Genomic DNA, 16,844 nt, shown 5'->3' with positions numbered 1-16,844 from the left:
AAAGTTTTTCTTCGTTTCATTTGCGTGTTTTTCTTCTTTAATTTTAAAGTAAATTATTGGCATCGCCCCCCCCAGCCCTACTGATTTTTGACAATCGACAAGTTGAAACTTGTAAGACTGAAAGCAATCAGCTGACTAAACATTTTAACAATAACAAACACAAATCCCACAGAAAATTCTTGTTTATCAAGCTGTTTTAAAGTAATTTTTATAAATTGATAGGCGAGATCGATAAAACGCGTAATACACGATTTAAATACAAAAAGAATGAAGCACTTTGTGCCATGTTCAATAAACTGCTTTATCTTCCTAAACAATTACTAAGTTAAGTTTTATAAATATTTACCAACATGGAAGCCGTGAAAGAAAAACCTGTTAACGTAAGTTACCTTTTGATACCATAGCACCAATGTATACTTAAAGCAAAAGAATAATTTATTTATATGATTAACCTCTTCTATTTAAATTTATTCATAAGTACTTTATATTTAATAGTTATCACTAATGCTTTTGAAGGGCCATCACATCAGCTATCACCGAAATCACTTTGTGATATTTTATCATTATATATATCTGCCTTAAAAATAAACTCCTGGACAAAATTATCGCACCACTTGATTTTTAGAGATTTTTTTTTAATAAAGATAAAAAAATAAGCAAACTTATAAGCATTGTTAACTGTGCATTATTAATTAACAAAAACAATTATATTCTATTTAACAAAACGAGATTTAATTAACTAAATTCAATACAAGGAAAAGCATCGATTTTCACTAACTTCAATTTTGATACAAAAATAAAACAATAGACCCATAATGAATTCTTAATAACGTGTATTGCCACCTCTAGCTGCAATCCCAAGTAACAATTTAGGTTCTAAAAAGGTTATAAATAACTCCTAGAACCTGTTTAAGAAAAATTATTGATTATGCCATTAAGCACAAACAATGTTATTTATTAGCCCGCATAATCTCCTGTAGTAAAAAAAGGCCCAGCCCTAAAGAGGTTGTCGTTGCCAATAGGCCCTGGCCAATTTGAAACCAGATCGCATATCACAGAACCTATATAGCTAATAGAAATAACCTTTATCGAACCCGAAGATGCCTAAAACTAACCTGTGTAGAACCTGAAAGCTTTTACGCCTACCTGTTTACAACCCTTTAGCAAAGTCCTTTTAGACTTTTAGGTGGTTATATAGTTTGGCCTGTTCGCCGGCTTTTGGCATTTCAGATACATATTGAAGTATTAAAATTTTGCCATTTAGTTTTAAATATGGTATTTCAGAGATACCAAAGTATAAAAATCTGACCTTTTAGTTTTAAATATGATACAGCCAGGGTAAAAATAAGACAACGCCAAAATAAAAAGCAATGGCGACACTTTCAGTAAGTATGACTTTATTTTAGAAAAAAATATATTATACTGGAATAGATGACCGATTTTCATTGCGCACACCAGTTTCTTGAAAAAGTTGGGTGTAATTTAACTGTAAAACACGCGCGCCTTTGATATCTTACAAATTAAACATTATTCAGTGCCAATAAAAAAAATAAAAAAATAATATATTTTTTTTCTGAGATGCTTTAGTTATAATATGTACTTAAATGCTCCAGTGTCTTAATATATTTTCTAAATTGTTTATATATTACATTATTTTTGCCTGTATTTGAATAGCTTATAAAAATGGAAGAATTACATTTTTTCTTAAAAATGGACGCCTAGCAGGATATGCTTTTAAGCTGCTATAATAACTTAAGCTTTTAACATAGCTTTTAATACTGTAAGTATCAAAAGCTATGTTGTAGGACAAAAGGCTTAGAAAAATGCCAGTGGGTTTTAAAAAAAGCTAAAATAGGGCTAACTATCATCTTCCAGGAATTATAGGCCACTTTTAATAACCAATTAGCTAGCAAAGTCTGGGCGAATTTCAATAAATGGCTTTTAGGCATTTTGTAGGGTCTATTGGCATTATTTATTACTACGCGGGATTTCTTGGGTCTTCTTTATTGCAATTCAGTTTGCGTTTGATTTTGGTGGTTCCAGTTACTGTGAAAATAAAAGTGTGTTTTTTTATCGTTCAAATTGCATACAGAGATGTCTTGGCACAAAATTGTAAGAAGTGGCAATTTTAAAAGAAAAGTGAAGCGAAATTTCTAACGAATTACAACAACCGTCCGCAAACTGTGTTTTATTGTGACTAGTTGGTTAAACCTTATTCCATAAAGTTATCTTATTATCCATATGACTTTTAGCAAGTCCTTTAGGTGTTAAAAAATGCTATATTTTCCGGAATAGGCCGTATAAAGTGCCAAATAGTTAGGCAATTGACTCAAGACCATATGGTTCTGAATAGGTAATTTTAATGCTAAAATCGTTCTATATTGGAATTTTGATTGCCAAATTAATGCTGAAATATAACCTCTCCAAAACCTTATTATCTCAAAACCATCAAGCCCTCGTTTATGGCCATAACAACGTTATTGTTGACACTTGACTAGAACTAATTAGATTTTTAATTTACCCAAGGTTCCTAGTTCCTATTAGCACAAAATTTGACCTAAATAGTTCCATCAAGCAAGCCAATGACTATTGCAGAACCTTGGTGCGGCTAAAAGGCAACTTTAAAAACCAACTGCTTGAGAAAATGTTATTTGGGATGACCGCTTGAAGTCTTCGCAGCATTCCTCGTATCAAATTATGAAAACTTGCCTGCGGATGTATTCTCACTCCTCACGAGCAGCATGTTCCATGATAAAGCATAAACATAGTTTTTGTCCAGTTCTGCTTTTTATACGAGAAAAGATATTATAACTGTTTTAACTGATATTTATTTTTATTTAAATTTTCTTGACAAAATAATTAGTGGTGCAATAATTGTGTCCAGGAGTTTAGTATCAAAAACTATACCTTGTATGGATATAACATGGAATAGTGGACCTCTGGAACACAACAAAACTCAGTCGGAGTCCATTTTGCTTTAGCCCTTTTAAATATTCAGTCAGTCAGAAATAAATCTGATGAACTCTCTTTATTTTTAGCATATGAAGATAACCCTGTCATTGTTGTTTTGACCGAACATTGGCTCAAACAGGGTGAACCTTTTTTTATAGAAAGTTATGCTCTCGCATCCATCTATTCCCGTACTCAGTATAATCATGGTGGAACTTTGATATTAATAGAGAATAAGTTTTTAGAAAGATATAACTTTGTTGATATAACCAAGTTTGAGTATCTCCTGGAAGAAAAAACTTTTGAATTTTGCATTGTTTATTCTAAAGAATTAAATTTGTACATTTTAGGCCTTTACAGGTCACCCTCGAGTAATTTTAGTAGTTTTATTGATAAATTATAGTTGTTTCTTAAGACGTTTGTTTGACGATGTTTCTTAAGACGTGCTAGTCAACAATACCCCAATTTGATATCAAGTGATACTATCCGCACCTACCGTATCAAATACCGGCTTGAAATTTAGACAAGGAGGAGAAAGGTCAATGACAACTTCATTAGCCAGTCAAGTAACCCTGTCCGGGCAATGTGGAGGGTAATTACAGCTCTGAACCCTAGCGGATCTAATCGGAGCTGAGTGATATTAATGCCAGCCATTTTAATGAATCTTTCGTGAATATTCCTGCCAAACTAAAAGAGACTCTTCCTCTGCCTCCCAAAAATCCTTTAGCTTATTTGACTGGCCTTTGCGGACCCGGCTTTTCCTTTGCCGAAGTTACTTTCATCCAGGTCCGTCAGGTGATTGATGGCATGAAGAATAGTGCAAGCAATGATCCATATGATTTAAATATCAGACTCATAAAGACTATTAAGAATTTAATTATTGTTCCCCTGACCAAACTAATCAACCTGGCTATCTTTGAGGGCACATTTCCATCCTGTCTTAAAATTTGCTAAGGTCATTCCTATTCACTCAAGAATCTTGTTCTCAGTTTAGAGACTGGGCCGTTTCCAATAGATTGTGCTTAAATGAGTCCAAAACTCAAAATATAATTTTTTCCCTTCGAGACGTTGATTCCCAGCAACAATCTTTAGGTGTGTCTGTGGATTTTCTGGGTGTTAGATTGGATAGTGGTTTGACGTGGCAAGGTCACATAGATGAATTGTCAACCAAATTATCAAGGTGTACTTTCCTGATTCGCAATTTGTCTGGGTCTGTCTCCGCAGGTACTCTCAGGACAGCTTACTTTGGATATTTTCACTCTCTAATGACGTATAACTTACTAAACTGGGGTCATTCAGCGCATATGCCCAGGATTTTTGCAACGTCGATGTCTGCGAGTGATTGCGCAGATTGGATACAGGGATTGTTGTAGGGTCCACTTCAGGCTTCTGAGAGTTCTCACCTTACCAAGCGCCTTCATACTTCTGTGCCTTGTATTCATTAGGGAAAACCTACCCAGGTTTGCGACTCATGCTAGCACTCACAGTCATGACACCAGAAATAGCGGCTCCTTGGTGGCACCATTTAGGAGACTCGAGCGTACCCGTAATGGCGTGTCTTATTATGGAATTAAGTTCTTTAATATCCTGCCGGTCTCCGTTAAGGATTTGCCTCTTAATGCTTATAAGACAAAGGTAAAACATTTTTTAGTCACCAATGCTTTTTATTCATTTGAGGAATTCCTGAGCTCAAATTTCAGTGCTATTGCATAGGCTGGGTCTCTTGACTTTTTGTGTTAAGTGTTTTTAAGCATTACTTTTTAGGCTTATCTGTGTTTTATTTTTGTTCTTAGGTAAAACGAATTTTACAGTTTAATACTTTTATTTGGAGTTTGGATATTTTTGACTGACTTGTGTAAAAGCTTTATACTTTTTGGCATGAATAAATAAATATAAAATATAAATATAATATAACATTTTAAGCCAAATATCAGTAAATGCATCACTAATATTGACAGGTGACATTAATGTAAATTTTTTAGACTGCAATTACTCTAACAATCATTTGTCAATACATAGAGTGCTGAAATCTTTTAATTTAAGTTTGCATGTTGACCAACCTACTCGCATCACTGCTAATTCAGCATCACTTTTAGATTATGTTTGCTCTACGCTCTGTAAAACGCAGGTTGCATGTAGAATTGTAAATGCCAGGTTGTCTGATCATGAGGCCGTATTATGTTCCTTTCTTCTAAGTGGAAAAAAATGTACCTCAAGAAAAAAAAGTGCGGAAGGTTGTTCACTAGAAAAAAATTCTGTAAGTTTAAAGAATGTTGTAATTCAATAGACTGGAATGGTATCATATCACTTTAGTGGATGTTTTTGAGTCAACTTTCCCCATGGTGACAATTAGGGAAAAAAGGAGAAGAGGTCTATTAGTTTCTGGTAAAAATCTTCGGTGTTTGCACTCCATAAGAAAGTTTGCCCTGGACAACTCCAAATTCATATCCTACTTTAATAGATATCGCAAAATTTACCGCGATACAGTGAAATTGGCAAAAAACTTATACTACTCAAGTAAAATAAACCAATCAAGAAATAAGTCTAGAGAGTCTAGGAAAATTGTTAATGACTTACGAGACGAACGTGGGAACCCTTCTGTTTCTAATAGCACGGTGTCGGCCGAAACACTCAATCATTTTTTCCAGGGTGTTGCTTTGGGTCTATCAATATTATTGCCTCAGTCTGTTAGAGATCCGCGCTCATACACAACATTAAGGTGCCTGAAACATTTTTCTTTAGACCAACAGATTCTAGTGAAATAATGGAAGCTCTATCCTCAATGAAAAATAAGAACTCCTCTGGATGGGATGGGCTGTCACTAAAGGTCCTAACAGCGCTACCGCTACCAACCCTTGACTGAGGTGTTAAATGTTTCAGTTTCAAGTGGGTCCTTTCCACATTTACTCAAGGACGCCTTGATTATACCATTATTTAAGGGTGGAAACCATGATGACCCATCAAATTTCAGACCCATAGCCCTGCTTCCCACGCTTGGCAAGCTTGTAGAAAGATTGGTAAAAACTAGGATGATGGAATTTCTGAAACGGCATAATGTTCTTAACCATCAGCAATTTGGATTCTGGACGAAACTGGGTACATCTGATGCTATTTTCAATTTTTTGGATAGTCTGTACATGGGGTTGAACGCTGGGGAGAGTGCGGCGGCGGTGTTCTGTGACTTATCTAAAGCGTTTGACTGTGTAAGTCACAGAATACTGCTGCAGAAGCTAGAAACCTATGGATTCAGAGGAGTTGCTCTCGACTGGTTTCGTTCTTACCTATCTGGAAGAACACAAAGGGTATTCTTTGACAATGATATGTCATCCCGTCTGGATATGGACGCTGCTGTACCCCAGGGTTCTGTTCTTGGACCAATATTGTTCCTGCTATATGTCAATGATATCTCTCAAATTCCAATTAGGGGCAAATTTACTATCTTTACGGATGATACAACATTACTTTGGCATGACACTGACACCAAGAGATTAAGGAATATCGTTGATGAAGATTTAATTCTTGTAAAGTCATGGTGTGAATCTGATAGATTAACTTTTAATTTTTCTAAAACTAATATTTTAACTTTTAAATGTAACCTTGGAACAGTCACTTTGCAAAATGAAACAATAAGTCCTTCTGAAACATGCAAATTTTTGGGCCTGACGATTGATAAGCAATTAAAATTTGAAAATCATATTTCCTCTTTATTAGGGAAGTTATCATCCAACTGTTATGCTATTAGAGTAATAACACATTCTCTGGGACTTGATGTGGCCAAAATTGCCTACCATGCTCTTATTGAGTCTTATCTGAGATACGGTATGGTGTTTTGGGGTGTGTGCTCTCAGTATTTGTTCGGCTCTCTATTTATTTTGCAAAAAAGAGCCATACGCTACATGTGTGCAGCTCCCTTTCGTAGCCATCAGCTTGGCCCCTCCTCCTCGGGTTACAATCTCCGAACAATCTTCTCTTTACCTCTGCCTATCCCAAAAAGTGAGCAGATTAAGTCCTCTTTTGTGTACGGGGGCAGAAGGCTTTTTAACCACCTACCCCTTTATATAAAGCTAATAAATTGTGAAAAACGTTTTAGGAAAAATATAAAGAAACTCTTGCTTGATAAAGCATTTTATTCTGTAGACGAGTTTTTAAATACAATTTTTTGACAGTGAAGAGTTTTGCGCAGCGTAATGTGAATTCTTACTACCCTTTCTTTGGGTGTGTTCTATATTCTATGTATGTAAGAATTGTTAAAATTTTTATATTCTTGTAAAAGATTATGTTGTCAACTATCTTTAAGATTTTATATAATGCTTTGTTAACAACAGATGATGTTACGTAACAATAAAGCTATTTTTGACTTTGACTTTGACTACTTTACCCCTAATCTGCTCAAAACATCAGCAGTAATATATTCAAAATTACACACGTTTTGTATAAAACAGCAGTTTTTATTGTATAACAAGTTATTGGAATACACTCTGTTTTAGGGACATAATTTTAGATATAAGTACCACCATACAATAGGTCTAAGGCATAATTTGTTGTACCAAGTATTTCTCTTAATACATAAACCTTGTGTCGAACTTTAACTGAGAGACATTTTAGATACTGATTGACTGTAATACGTTGGGATTTTCTAAAACCTTTGTTATAGTGTATCTTGTATGTCTTGGGAATTAGTCAAATTCTGGTTGGGAAAATGGTATTTTCCAGGCATCTCTTCCATTATAGACTGCATTGGGCCTTTATCTGCTGAAGTCAATATTCCTTTTATATCTTTTTTATAACCATTAAAAAAAACAGTTTTTATACAGAAATGGACAATTATATTACCATCATAATTTTTTTTTTAACAATTTGTTTATCAGCCAAATACATTATCCTGAACTGATAATGAATACTCATTAATTCCTTTAGAAAAACAAAAAGAAAACAAAACCTGCAAAACCAGCCAATATCACATTGGAACCCGAAACAACATGTGAAGGTACAGAAAGCACCTCTAACAATCTTAATGAAAACTCTATAATTACTAACCAAGACAGTCAAAGTGTATCTACAACTGAGCCTCCAGAACCACCCGATGAAGTGACTTGTGCAACTATAGAGAGCACATCAAACAATAGTAAAGAGCAAAACCATGTTGCAATAGATTCTGAAAACATTGAAGAAAATCCTATTGAGTCTAATAGTACAGATGAAAATGTATGTAATGAAGAAGTGAATGCTGTTGTTGTTACTGCAGAATCTACTCCATCAACCAGTCAATTACAAATGAATTTTGAGAGTTTCCTTGATATAAATAAGCAAATTGTGTGCACTTTAGAAAACATTGATTCTATTCCGGCACAGCCCTCACAAGCACAAGAAACATATTTTTTTGAAATAAGACCTTACACAGAGCAACAACTAAACGCCCTATATTATAACAGTGAGCTGGATGTGCTCCAAGACTTTACCAAATCGTATATTGACTCTGAGCTGAGGAGCTTACATTTTCAAAAAGGAACTTTATATGACTTGTTGGTTAATTATTTAAAAGTGAGAGGAAAAATTACAGGTAAGGGTGGTAGTGAGAGAGTTTCATAAACTAATTTATAACCCTTAATAGGCAACAAGTTGGAAATCGAGCAGCACAGAAAAGAGTACCTTATGCTGCAGCAAACCCTTTGGTCATTAGACCAAACCAGCGTAACCGGTAATGGAGTTTGCCAGGATGGCAAAAGTGTATCCACTTCCCATGTTTATAATAGAGCAGTTTTCCATAGATCAGTGTACCAGAATATAAAAAGAACACTAAACAATGTACAAAAACTGGTCTATGATAATCATGTGCTCTATTCCTATTCAGCAGAGGATTTAAGACTGCAGGTTAAATCGTATTAAACCTTTAAAACTACTTAAGCACTTTTAAGTTCTATTTTAGGTGGAGCTGCATATCGAGCATGTGATTGAAAATATTATCAATACGGCTCGACTGACAAGGCATTCACCAGTATCTCTAAGTGTCACTGAGGAATCTTTCCATTTAAAAACTTACACCAATGAGCTTAGATCCGCTATATCAGTGTTATTTGCTTTTCAACGAAAGTGCATAAGGGACCAGACTTTTTTACAAGATACAAGAAACTGGATGACTCGGCTGGTTGCTGTATTGCTTAGAGTTGCTAACTATCAGGACCATTTGTTTCTTCTGCATCATATTTTAAGGTAAGTGAGTCACACTCGGGTTGTTATATTATATATTTTACAAGAAGTTGGACATTCATATGATAAATTTATTCATTGCCTATTTAAATATTTAGAAGGTATATTTGATGTCTTGAGGATGAATTAGTAGTAAATTAAACTGTGTACATCTCTTAGCAGCTGGCTTTTTACTAGGCACATTTACTAAATATTTTCTTGCTTTCCTGCAATATCTAACATATAATAATACATAAAGAGTTTATTTGTGATTTTAATCATTTTTCACTTTAACTTTTTTACTTAATAAGAGGGATGGAACCATGCAAATTGATGAAATTTAGACTGAAAAAATGCATCATTGTCAATATAAACATAGAAGTTGTAAACAAAGCCAAAAAGATAATATAAGTTACAAAACATTATAATACATTACAACAAAACTAGTTTAGAATATAAAAAATACTTAAATGTTAATCATTAAAAAATTGCCTTGAACTAGAGTAAGCTTTACTACAACTCTAGAAGCAGATTCGATATTGAAGATGACACTCTTAAGAGATTTGTCTATTGAAAGACTTACTGAAGGTGATGGGTTCATTGTTCAAATAAATACTACATTAAAAATTAAGATATTAGTCTTAGAAATATTGAATGTCAAACAATTTGCGTCACACCAGTCTTTTATTTTAAACAAATTTGTTCTTATACTATATTATTACAAGTTTGTTGTTATATCTTTCTGTAATACAAATTTAGAAGCTTTTTAGTTGTGTATTATTGCTTATATTCTTACAGTATTTAGGTAACTAGCATAATTGCTGCTGATACTGTAACAAATAAATATCATACTTAACTTAATGGTACACCTTGCATAGTATTGATTGTCAATTGTCAAATTATCACCTTTCTAAGCCTTTCTTTCCAACTTAGATGTCCAGCTGGTATCTCGACATGGAGTTCCTCTTATATCCAAGTGCCATTAGACCTGCATTGTGACAATCCCTTTTCAAACTATCAAATTAATCACCTTATAAGCGTCCTGTCCGTTATCTTGAACCCTATAGAAGCCAGAAAGGAGTTTCTCAAGGACGTCAATTGTCCTAATGTTCAAATGGAGTCTAACTGGGTGATGGTCGATTCTGATGGAGAAGAAGATGACGAAGTGGGGGTTTCCTTAAGAGAAAACGACTTGGTGGCAATCCTAAATCAGTTACCTTTAGCAGATTTGTTTAGGTGTCTTTTGATGATAACCCGAACGGATGAAATGGTAAACAGTGTTTAAAATGAAATCCGTTTTATTACCGAAATATTTCAGGATAATTATAATATAGAGGCGGTAACAGAGCAGCATATTTTAAGGAGTTTCGCCTTTTACTCGGTACTTTTGAGGCTGCTACACGCAGGTTTAAAAACCTACTCTCAACCGAAGTATAATCAGTTTTCAAAGAGACTTAGCAGATTTATGCGGCATATTGTTCAGTATTCCACTGACCAATGGGAATTATTTCTTAAGGTACCGTTTATATTTGCAACGAAGCTACAAAAGTGTGGCTAGTTGAATTGTGTTAACTTTTAAGGGTTAAATGGGGTCAATTTCCTTTAATGCCAACGTTTCGGCCTATATTAGGCCATCTCCAGGGCGCTCCAAGTTTTGAAAAAACATGGTAAAAAACAATTATTAAGGAAGTTAAAAACATGGTATTCAACGATCCAAAAACAATATTGAAATACATCAAACTAAACTATTATGTTATTCAATGACTATTTTAATTATTATAGAGATGATTATAATTAAAATTAAATGGGAACATTCAAATGTACTTACAACAGAAAAATTAATTTTTTTTGTTAAACTGGAATAACGGGGCACATAGCTGTATTTTTTTTATTATTCCATTTGGTTTATTTAATTTTTGAGGATATCAAAATGCTGGTGTGTAAGCAACAAAATTAATGAATAATACTTTAAGTTGTGGGTTTGAATTGTTAAAGTGTTTAGATAATTTAAACAAAATATAAGGTTTTTTTCCTTTTTTTAAAATTATCGTTATAAATATTTTAAGATAAGTAACGTAGTTGTATATGCTTTTAAATGTTGGTTATACAAGAGATAATTGAAAAGTGCTTAATATTAATTTTTGGTTTTTATTAGATTGTTGATATTTGCGTAAAATTGCTTAAGTTGTTCGTATCTTCTTTTAAATAACGACCTGTTTGACCTGTCTAGACACCTTGACAGTCAGAGCATGATATTTTTTACACATACAGCACCACTTGGTAGTTCTTTGGATGATGACGTTTTTTGCTTACAACTGACGATTTTGAACATTTTGAACAATTTGACATTTGAACAAATGACGTTTTTTATTTTACAGTATTTTCACATTTAAACGCAATTTTGAAAAGTTGATGATTAAAAGTACCTACCGGATAATCATTCAGACAAACTTAAAAAATAGTTTTTTAGGGTAGCTATTTTTTGGAAGTAAGGTTTTGATGTTATTTATATTTTTGTTGTGAAAAGGAGGGTGTGATAGTTTCAAAGCTGTGTTTCAAGTTGTTAGTTATATTGATCTAATGATGAACGGGATGCATTATAATTGAGTAATCTTTCAGAAAACGTTGGTTTGTGGTACCAGCCAGTTTTTATAATGTTATTTTCTGTTCTTATAAGTAAAACATCTAGAAATGAAATTTTGTTATTCTTTTCAATTTCATCGGTAAACTGTAATTTATTAAGTGTTCGAACCTCATTTATTGGAACACAAATAATAATATCGTCTAGGTACGTTTTAAAAAAGGAGATTTCGAAATTAAGATCTGATAAACATTTCTTTTGTAGTTCAGAGATTATTATATCTGCACATATTGGTGACAGACAGTTTCCCACACCTAGACCGAAATTGTTATCAAATCTGAATTTTAGAAGTTGAAAAAATTGTTCTCTTGATAAATTATAATGTAGGTAAATGTCCGACTATTTTTTTCTGAATAATTTACATGGTGAGGTCAGTTGGAATGTTTGTTAACAGAGAAATAACATCTAAAGAAATTAGTATATAATTTTCGGTAATAATAACATTTTGGAGGTCAGAAGTTTCAAAAGAGTTTTGCGTGTAATTTTGGTCTTTATTAAATGCATACTGTAACAATTCAGAAACATATTTTGAAAGGTTATACGACGGAGAACGAACAAAACTGACAATAGGTCTGAGTGGGGTGTTTTCTTTGTGTATTTTAGGTAATAAGTAGAGATTGGGAAAATGCTATTTCAAGTTTTTAATGTGATTGGGTTTAAGAGAGGGAGAAATGTTATCAATAATTTTGGGTGTTAATTGCTAGATCTTTGTTAAGAGTTATGTACGTACTTTTATCGGATAAAAGTAAGTATTTCCCTTGGATTTAAAAAAGTGTTTTGTGTTTGTTGAAATGTTTTATTTTAAAAAAATTTTGACTGTCAAGGTGCCTATATAGGTCAAACAGGTCGTTATTTAAAAACTAAGATAACGGAATACAAAAGAAGCGGTAAACCTGAAATACTTACTAGTAAGGACAAAAAGCTGACTCAGAACTACACCAATTTAATTTTGAGGAGGTTAAGATCATTGATATCCAAAATAACTATAAGGAAAAATTAATCCCAGAAATGATAAACATTTTCTGATGTAGATACATTTGATTGTTCCCATTTAATCTTCATTATAATTTTTAAATTTTATTGTTGATTTTTATCTCAATGTTTTAAAGGTGTATTTGACTAATTGAATTAGTTGATGAATAACATAATGGTTTAGTTTAATTTAATTGTTTTTGACCATTGTAAATTATAATATTTTTAAAACTTTGTTTATATTTGGCCGAAGAAGGTCTAATATAGGCCGAAACGTTGGCATTAAAGGAATGAGGTGTTGAACAGCTTGGATTTCAATTGACCCCACATCCAACTAAACCCTTAAAAGTTAACACAAAAGTAATAATCATTTCATTTTAAGAACGACAAGGTGTTCGATAAAGCCATGGCCCAACGTTTACAAGCCGAATACGACGCCTTTTTCCTAAGGGCAATTTACTATTTGTATACCTCCCAAAAACTGAGCGCCTGGCAATTTCTCGCCGTGATTCCGTATAATATGGTCACCATAAAAACCTTATGGAAAATTTACTATTTCCTGCATATGCCCGACGAGAGAGCCGAAGAAATAACCGATTTCCTGTTGAACCGTGACTTTAAGAAGCTTATATGGGAGCAGGAGCTACGAGGGCAGTTCGAAGAGAAATTATGCAGTCTACAGGATGCCGAGGTTTATTATTTATTGAATACTTTTGCCAACATGGCATTGGCGAGGAACGAGGGCGATATGGAGTTTATTCATTCGGCTGCCATGGATGTCTTGCAGGTAAAAAAAAATAATTTTTACCAAATTCTTTTATTATAATATTCAGAGATTTAATAATACTATTTATTTATTCGAATAAAAAGATAGAATTACAGTATGTGCAAGGCAAAACACGGAAAAAAAGGAGAAGTTCACTTTAGTAATACAACTTTTCTAAACCCTTATAACTAGCTTAACTAAAATTAAATAACTATGATAAATTTAAAACATATTGTAAATTAACAGAAGCAACTACTACATATTACTAGACCTGGCAACATATGCTTGAAAAAAATTGGAGAAATGAAAGCAACGAAAGACCAAGTTAATATTAGTATAAAATCCATATAATGGTACACTTCATAATAGTACATACTAATACTATAAAAAAGGAAGAAAAATTACGCAAAAAACGTTTAGCGTTATATTAAATTATTGAAAAGCATGTTTTAAAATTGTTACTAAACACAGATAATGATTTGCGCCGAAGGTCCAGGGGTAATGCGTTTTCTGGTAAGAAAACGACTTCTTAAAAAGTGTAGTCCTATGTATTGGTGGGGTCAGAGTTTCCTTAAACCTAATAGTAAAATTATGCACTAATGTATCAGCGCTAAATTTTTTGAAATGAATAAGCTAGATTTTTATTAACTAATAACTCTTGCCAAAAAAAAGTTACATATTACAATATTCGACATAATCTATAATTTAATAAAAGAGGCAAATAGGAGTGCATCTTGATTATAAAAACAACCTGGCAAGGAGTTATGTGCGATGCATCCTTGAAATGACTACTTGGGAAATATATACAATATAATAATTCAGATAAAAAAGAAAAAATTACAATTTTAAAGAAAAAAATATATAATTAGGGTAGGCAATACAGCCATCGGCAAGTAGATTTAATAGTTAGTTGGTATATTAAAAACTATCAAAATCCTCAAACAAAGAATCAATCATCTAACAGATTGGTTTTGCAACAACGTTGTTTTAACATGAAAGGAACAAATCTATTTAAAATTCAGGTGTTTTTTCAGTTCCAATCAACTAACTAAACAAAACCAAATTAACCTAATAAGAAAGAAACAATAAAATTAAACTATAGGAAAAAGTTACAGGTCAATAAAGGCAGTACTGAGATACATACCAAAATAAAATAAGATTGAGTATAATAATAAGGACTAGAACAGCGAATTACAAAAATTAATTTAATTCCTTACTAAGTAGTTTCTCTTTAAGAGTTAAAACATATTTATATTAAAAATATCTCTATCACAAAGTTGGATCACCTTATTGCACTTAGTTAGCATGATTTCAAGCGGTGATAGACTAGCCAAATTCACATTAAATAACTTAGTATTTGTAGGTCTAAGAGCTACTACCTTGGGGTCATTAAAATCTATTCTATTAATTAAATTCAGATTTCTAAATTTTTTGAAATTAGACACATACTCCTGTAAGACACTATAAATGAACACATATTATATTGCTTTACATGAAGATACCTTAAAAATCGCTTCTGAATTTTTTCAATGTTGTTACAGTGAACCTTTTCTTGAGGTGACCATATTAAAGCTGCGTACTCAACGTGAGGTATTTTAAAGCACCTTGAGTTTCTAATAACAAAACCCAGTGCCTTTTTTAATAATAATATCCTGGTGCTTATTAAATTTTAGGTTTGATTGCAAATAAACCCCCAAGTCTTGGCATTCAGTCTTTCTACTAATTACAATATTATTTAATTTATAGTCATATAATACAGGGCTATTTTTTCGGGTAAGTTTAAATGACACTTGCTCATATAAGACACATTTTATTGTCCACAAACCATTTGTTGATATTATGTAAATCTTTAGAATCATTAAGAGAACGAATTTAAAAACCCAAGTTGTTAAATAGCAAATTTGTCTTAAAATGAAATAAAATATTATCAAAATTTTTTGCTAGTGCACACAAAACACTAACTGGTCTGTAATTTTGCACTGAATCTATATTACCACACCTTTATAAATTGGAGTAATGACTGCTGTCTTAAGTTCATTAGGAAATTGATTATTTTTAACAGCAATATTAAAAATATTTGCCAGGGGTTAAGAGATGCGGGTATGTTGTCAATACCTGTGGCTTTTTTTTTGTTTTAATCTGTTTATATTATTTATTTCATCTGCTGTAGTGTAGGAAAAATTCAACTGCCATAAAAATCACTTTTTTATTCATATCTGACTGAGTAAAAACAGATGCAAAATACTGAAAATATTCTGAACACTTTTTGTATAGTATATCATATTCCTTAAGTCAGCGGTTTGTCAAATTCTTTACCATAAATCATAGACAAAGAGTAACTTAGCCCTAAAATTATTATCTTTTCCTAAATTACTTAAACATAAATTCATCAAAATCTGTTAAAATACAGAAAAAAAAACAACAGAGGGTAGATGAAGATAGAAGAAACTGATGAAACTGATGTAAAATACAAATAATATTTATACAGTGCCGGCCAAAAGTAGAGAAACTTTTAATTTATTTTATAATTTAATAATCTATTCAAAATTTTTGTGACACCATGTATTAAAAATGTTTATCTTAGCCTAAGCCATAAATTCATACCAAAACAGTTTGAATATTTATCACAGGAATGTAAATAGTAAACCATTTTTTTTACTTGAGGACATAAATAGAGAAACTTTTTGTATTAAATATTTTAAATTAAATAGGTCTCGTTTGAAGCAGTTCGTTTTCGATTATGAAGAAGCCTATTTAGTATTAAAATGCCTCGAGGTATAAATTTATCTAAACAAATAAAAAAACTTATAATTGAGAAGCGCAATGCGGGAGTGAAACAAGTAACAATCGCTAGAGAACTTGATCTTCATAAAAGTGTCATTTGTAAACAAATCAAATTGTGGCAAACTAGAGGCACTACTGCCAGCATCTCTAAGCCAGGTAGACCCAAAAAAACAACATCTGCAACTCACAAGCTAATTAGACGATGTTCTATAAGAAATCCAACTTAAAAGCCAGGAGACCGGTAAAAAAACCTTTAATTTCAACGAAAAATAGACAAATTCGTTTAAGATTCGCAAAAGAACACTTACATTGGATGAAAGTAAGTTCAATTTATTTGGGTCAGATGGTATGAGATGGGTTAGACGTCCCGAGAATGAAAAATTCAACCCAAAGTACACTATTCCCACAATCAAACATGGAGGCGATAATGTATTGGTGTGGGGATGTTTTTCCGGGCATGGCGTTGGTCCACTGGTGAGAATAGATGGGATCATGAATAGCCAATATTATCTAAACATCTTAAGGAATAATATGCTTTCCTACGCC

The 16,844-nt window shown here is 32.6% G+C and overlaps 1 protein-coding gene across 1 annotated transcript in view; it reads left to right on the top strand.

The window, feature by feature from the left end:
* Positions 1–16: 16 nt before the first annotated feature.
* Positions 17–16,844, top strand: part of LOC126744383 (ectopic P granules protein 5 homolog) — a 52,701-nt gene continuing 35,873 nt past the window's right edge. The window contains exons 1-7 of the mRNA XM_050451761.1: positions 17–380; positions 7,867–8,509; positions 8,561–8,820; positions 8,876–9,159; positions 10,069–10,405; positions 10,454–10,651; positions 13,131–13,535. Of these exons, the coding sequence (XP_050307718.1) occupies positions 351–380; positions 7,867–8,509; positions 8,561–8,820; positions 8,876–9,159; positions 10,069–10,405; positions 10,454–10,651; positions 13,131–13,535 (2,157 nt within the window). The 5' untranslated portion in view covers positions 17–350. The remainder of the gene's footprint in view (positions 381–7,866; positions 8,510–8,560; positions 8,821–8,875; positions 9,160–10,068; positions 10,406–10,453; positions 10,652–13,130; positions 13,536–16,844) is intronic.

The sequence above is a fragment of the Anthonomus grandis genome, chromosome 14 (genome assembly GCF_022605725.1).
Source record: "Anthonomus grandis grandis chromosome 14, icAntGran1.3, whole genome shotgun sequence".
NCBI lineage: Eukaryota > Metazoa > Arthropoda > Insecta > Coleoptera > Curculionidae > Anthonomus > Anthonomus grandis.
Note: the sequence above shows the minus strand (reverse complement) of the source record. Positions and strands in the feature narration are given on the sequence as shown.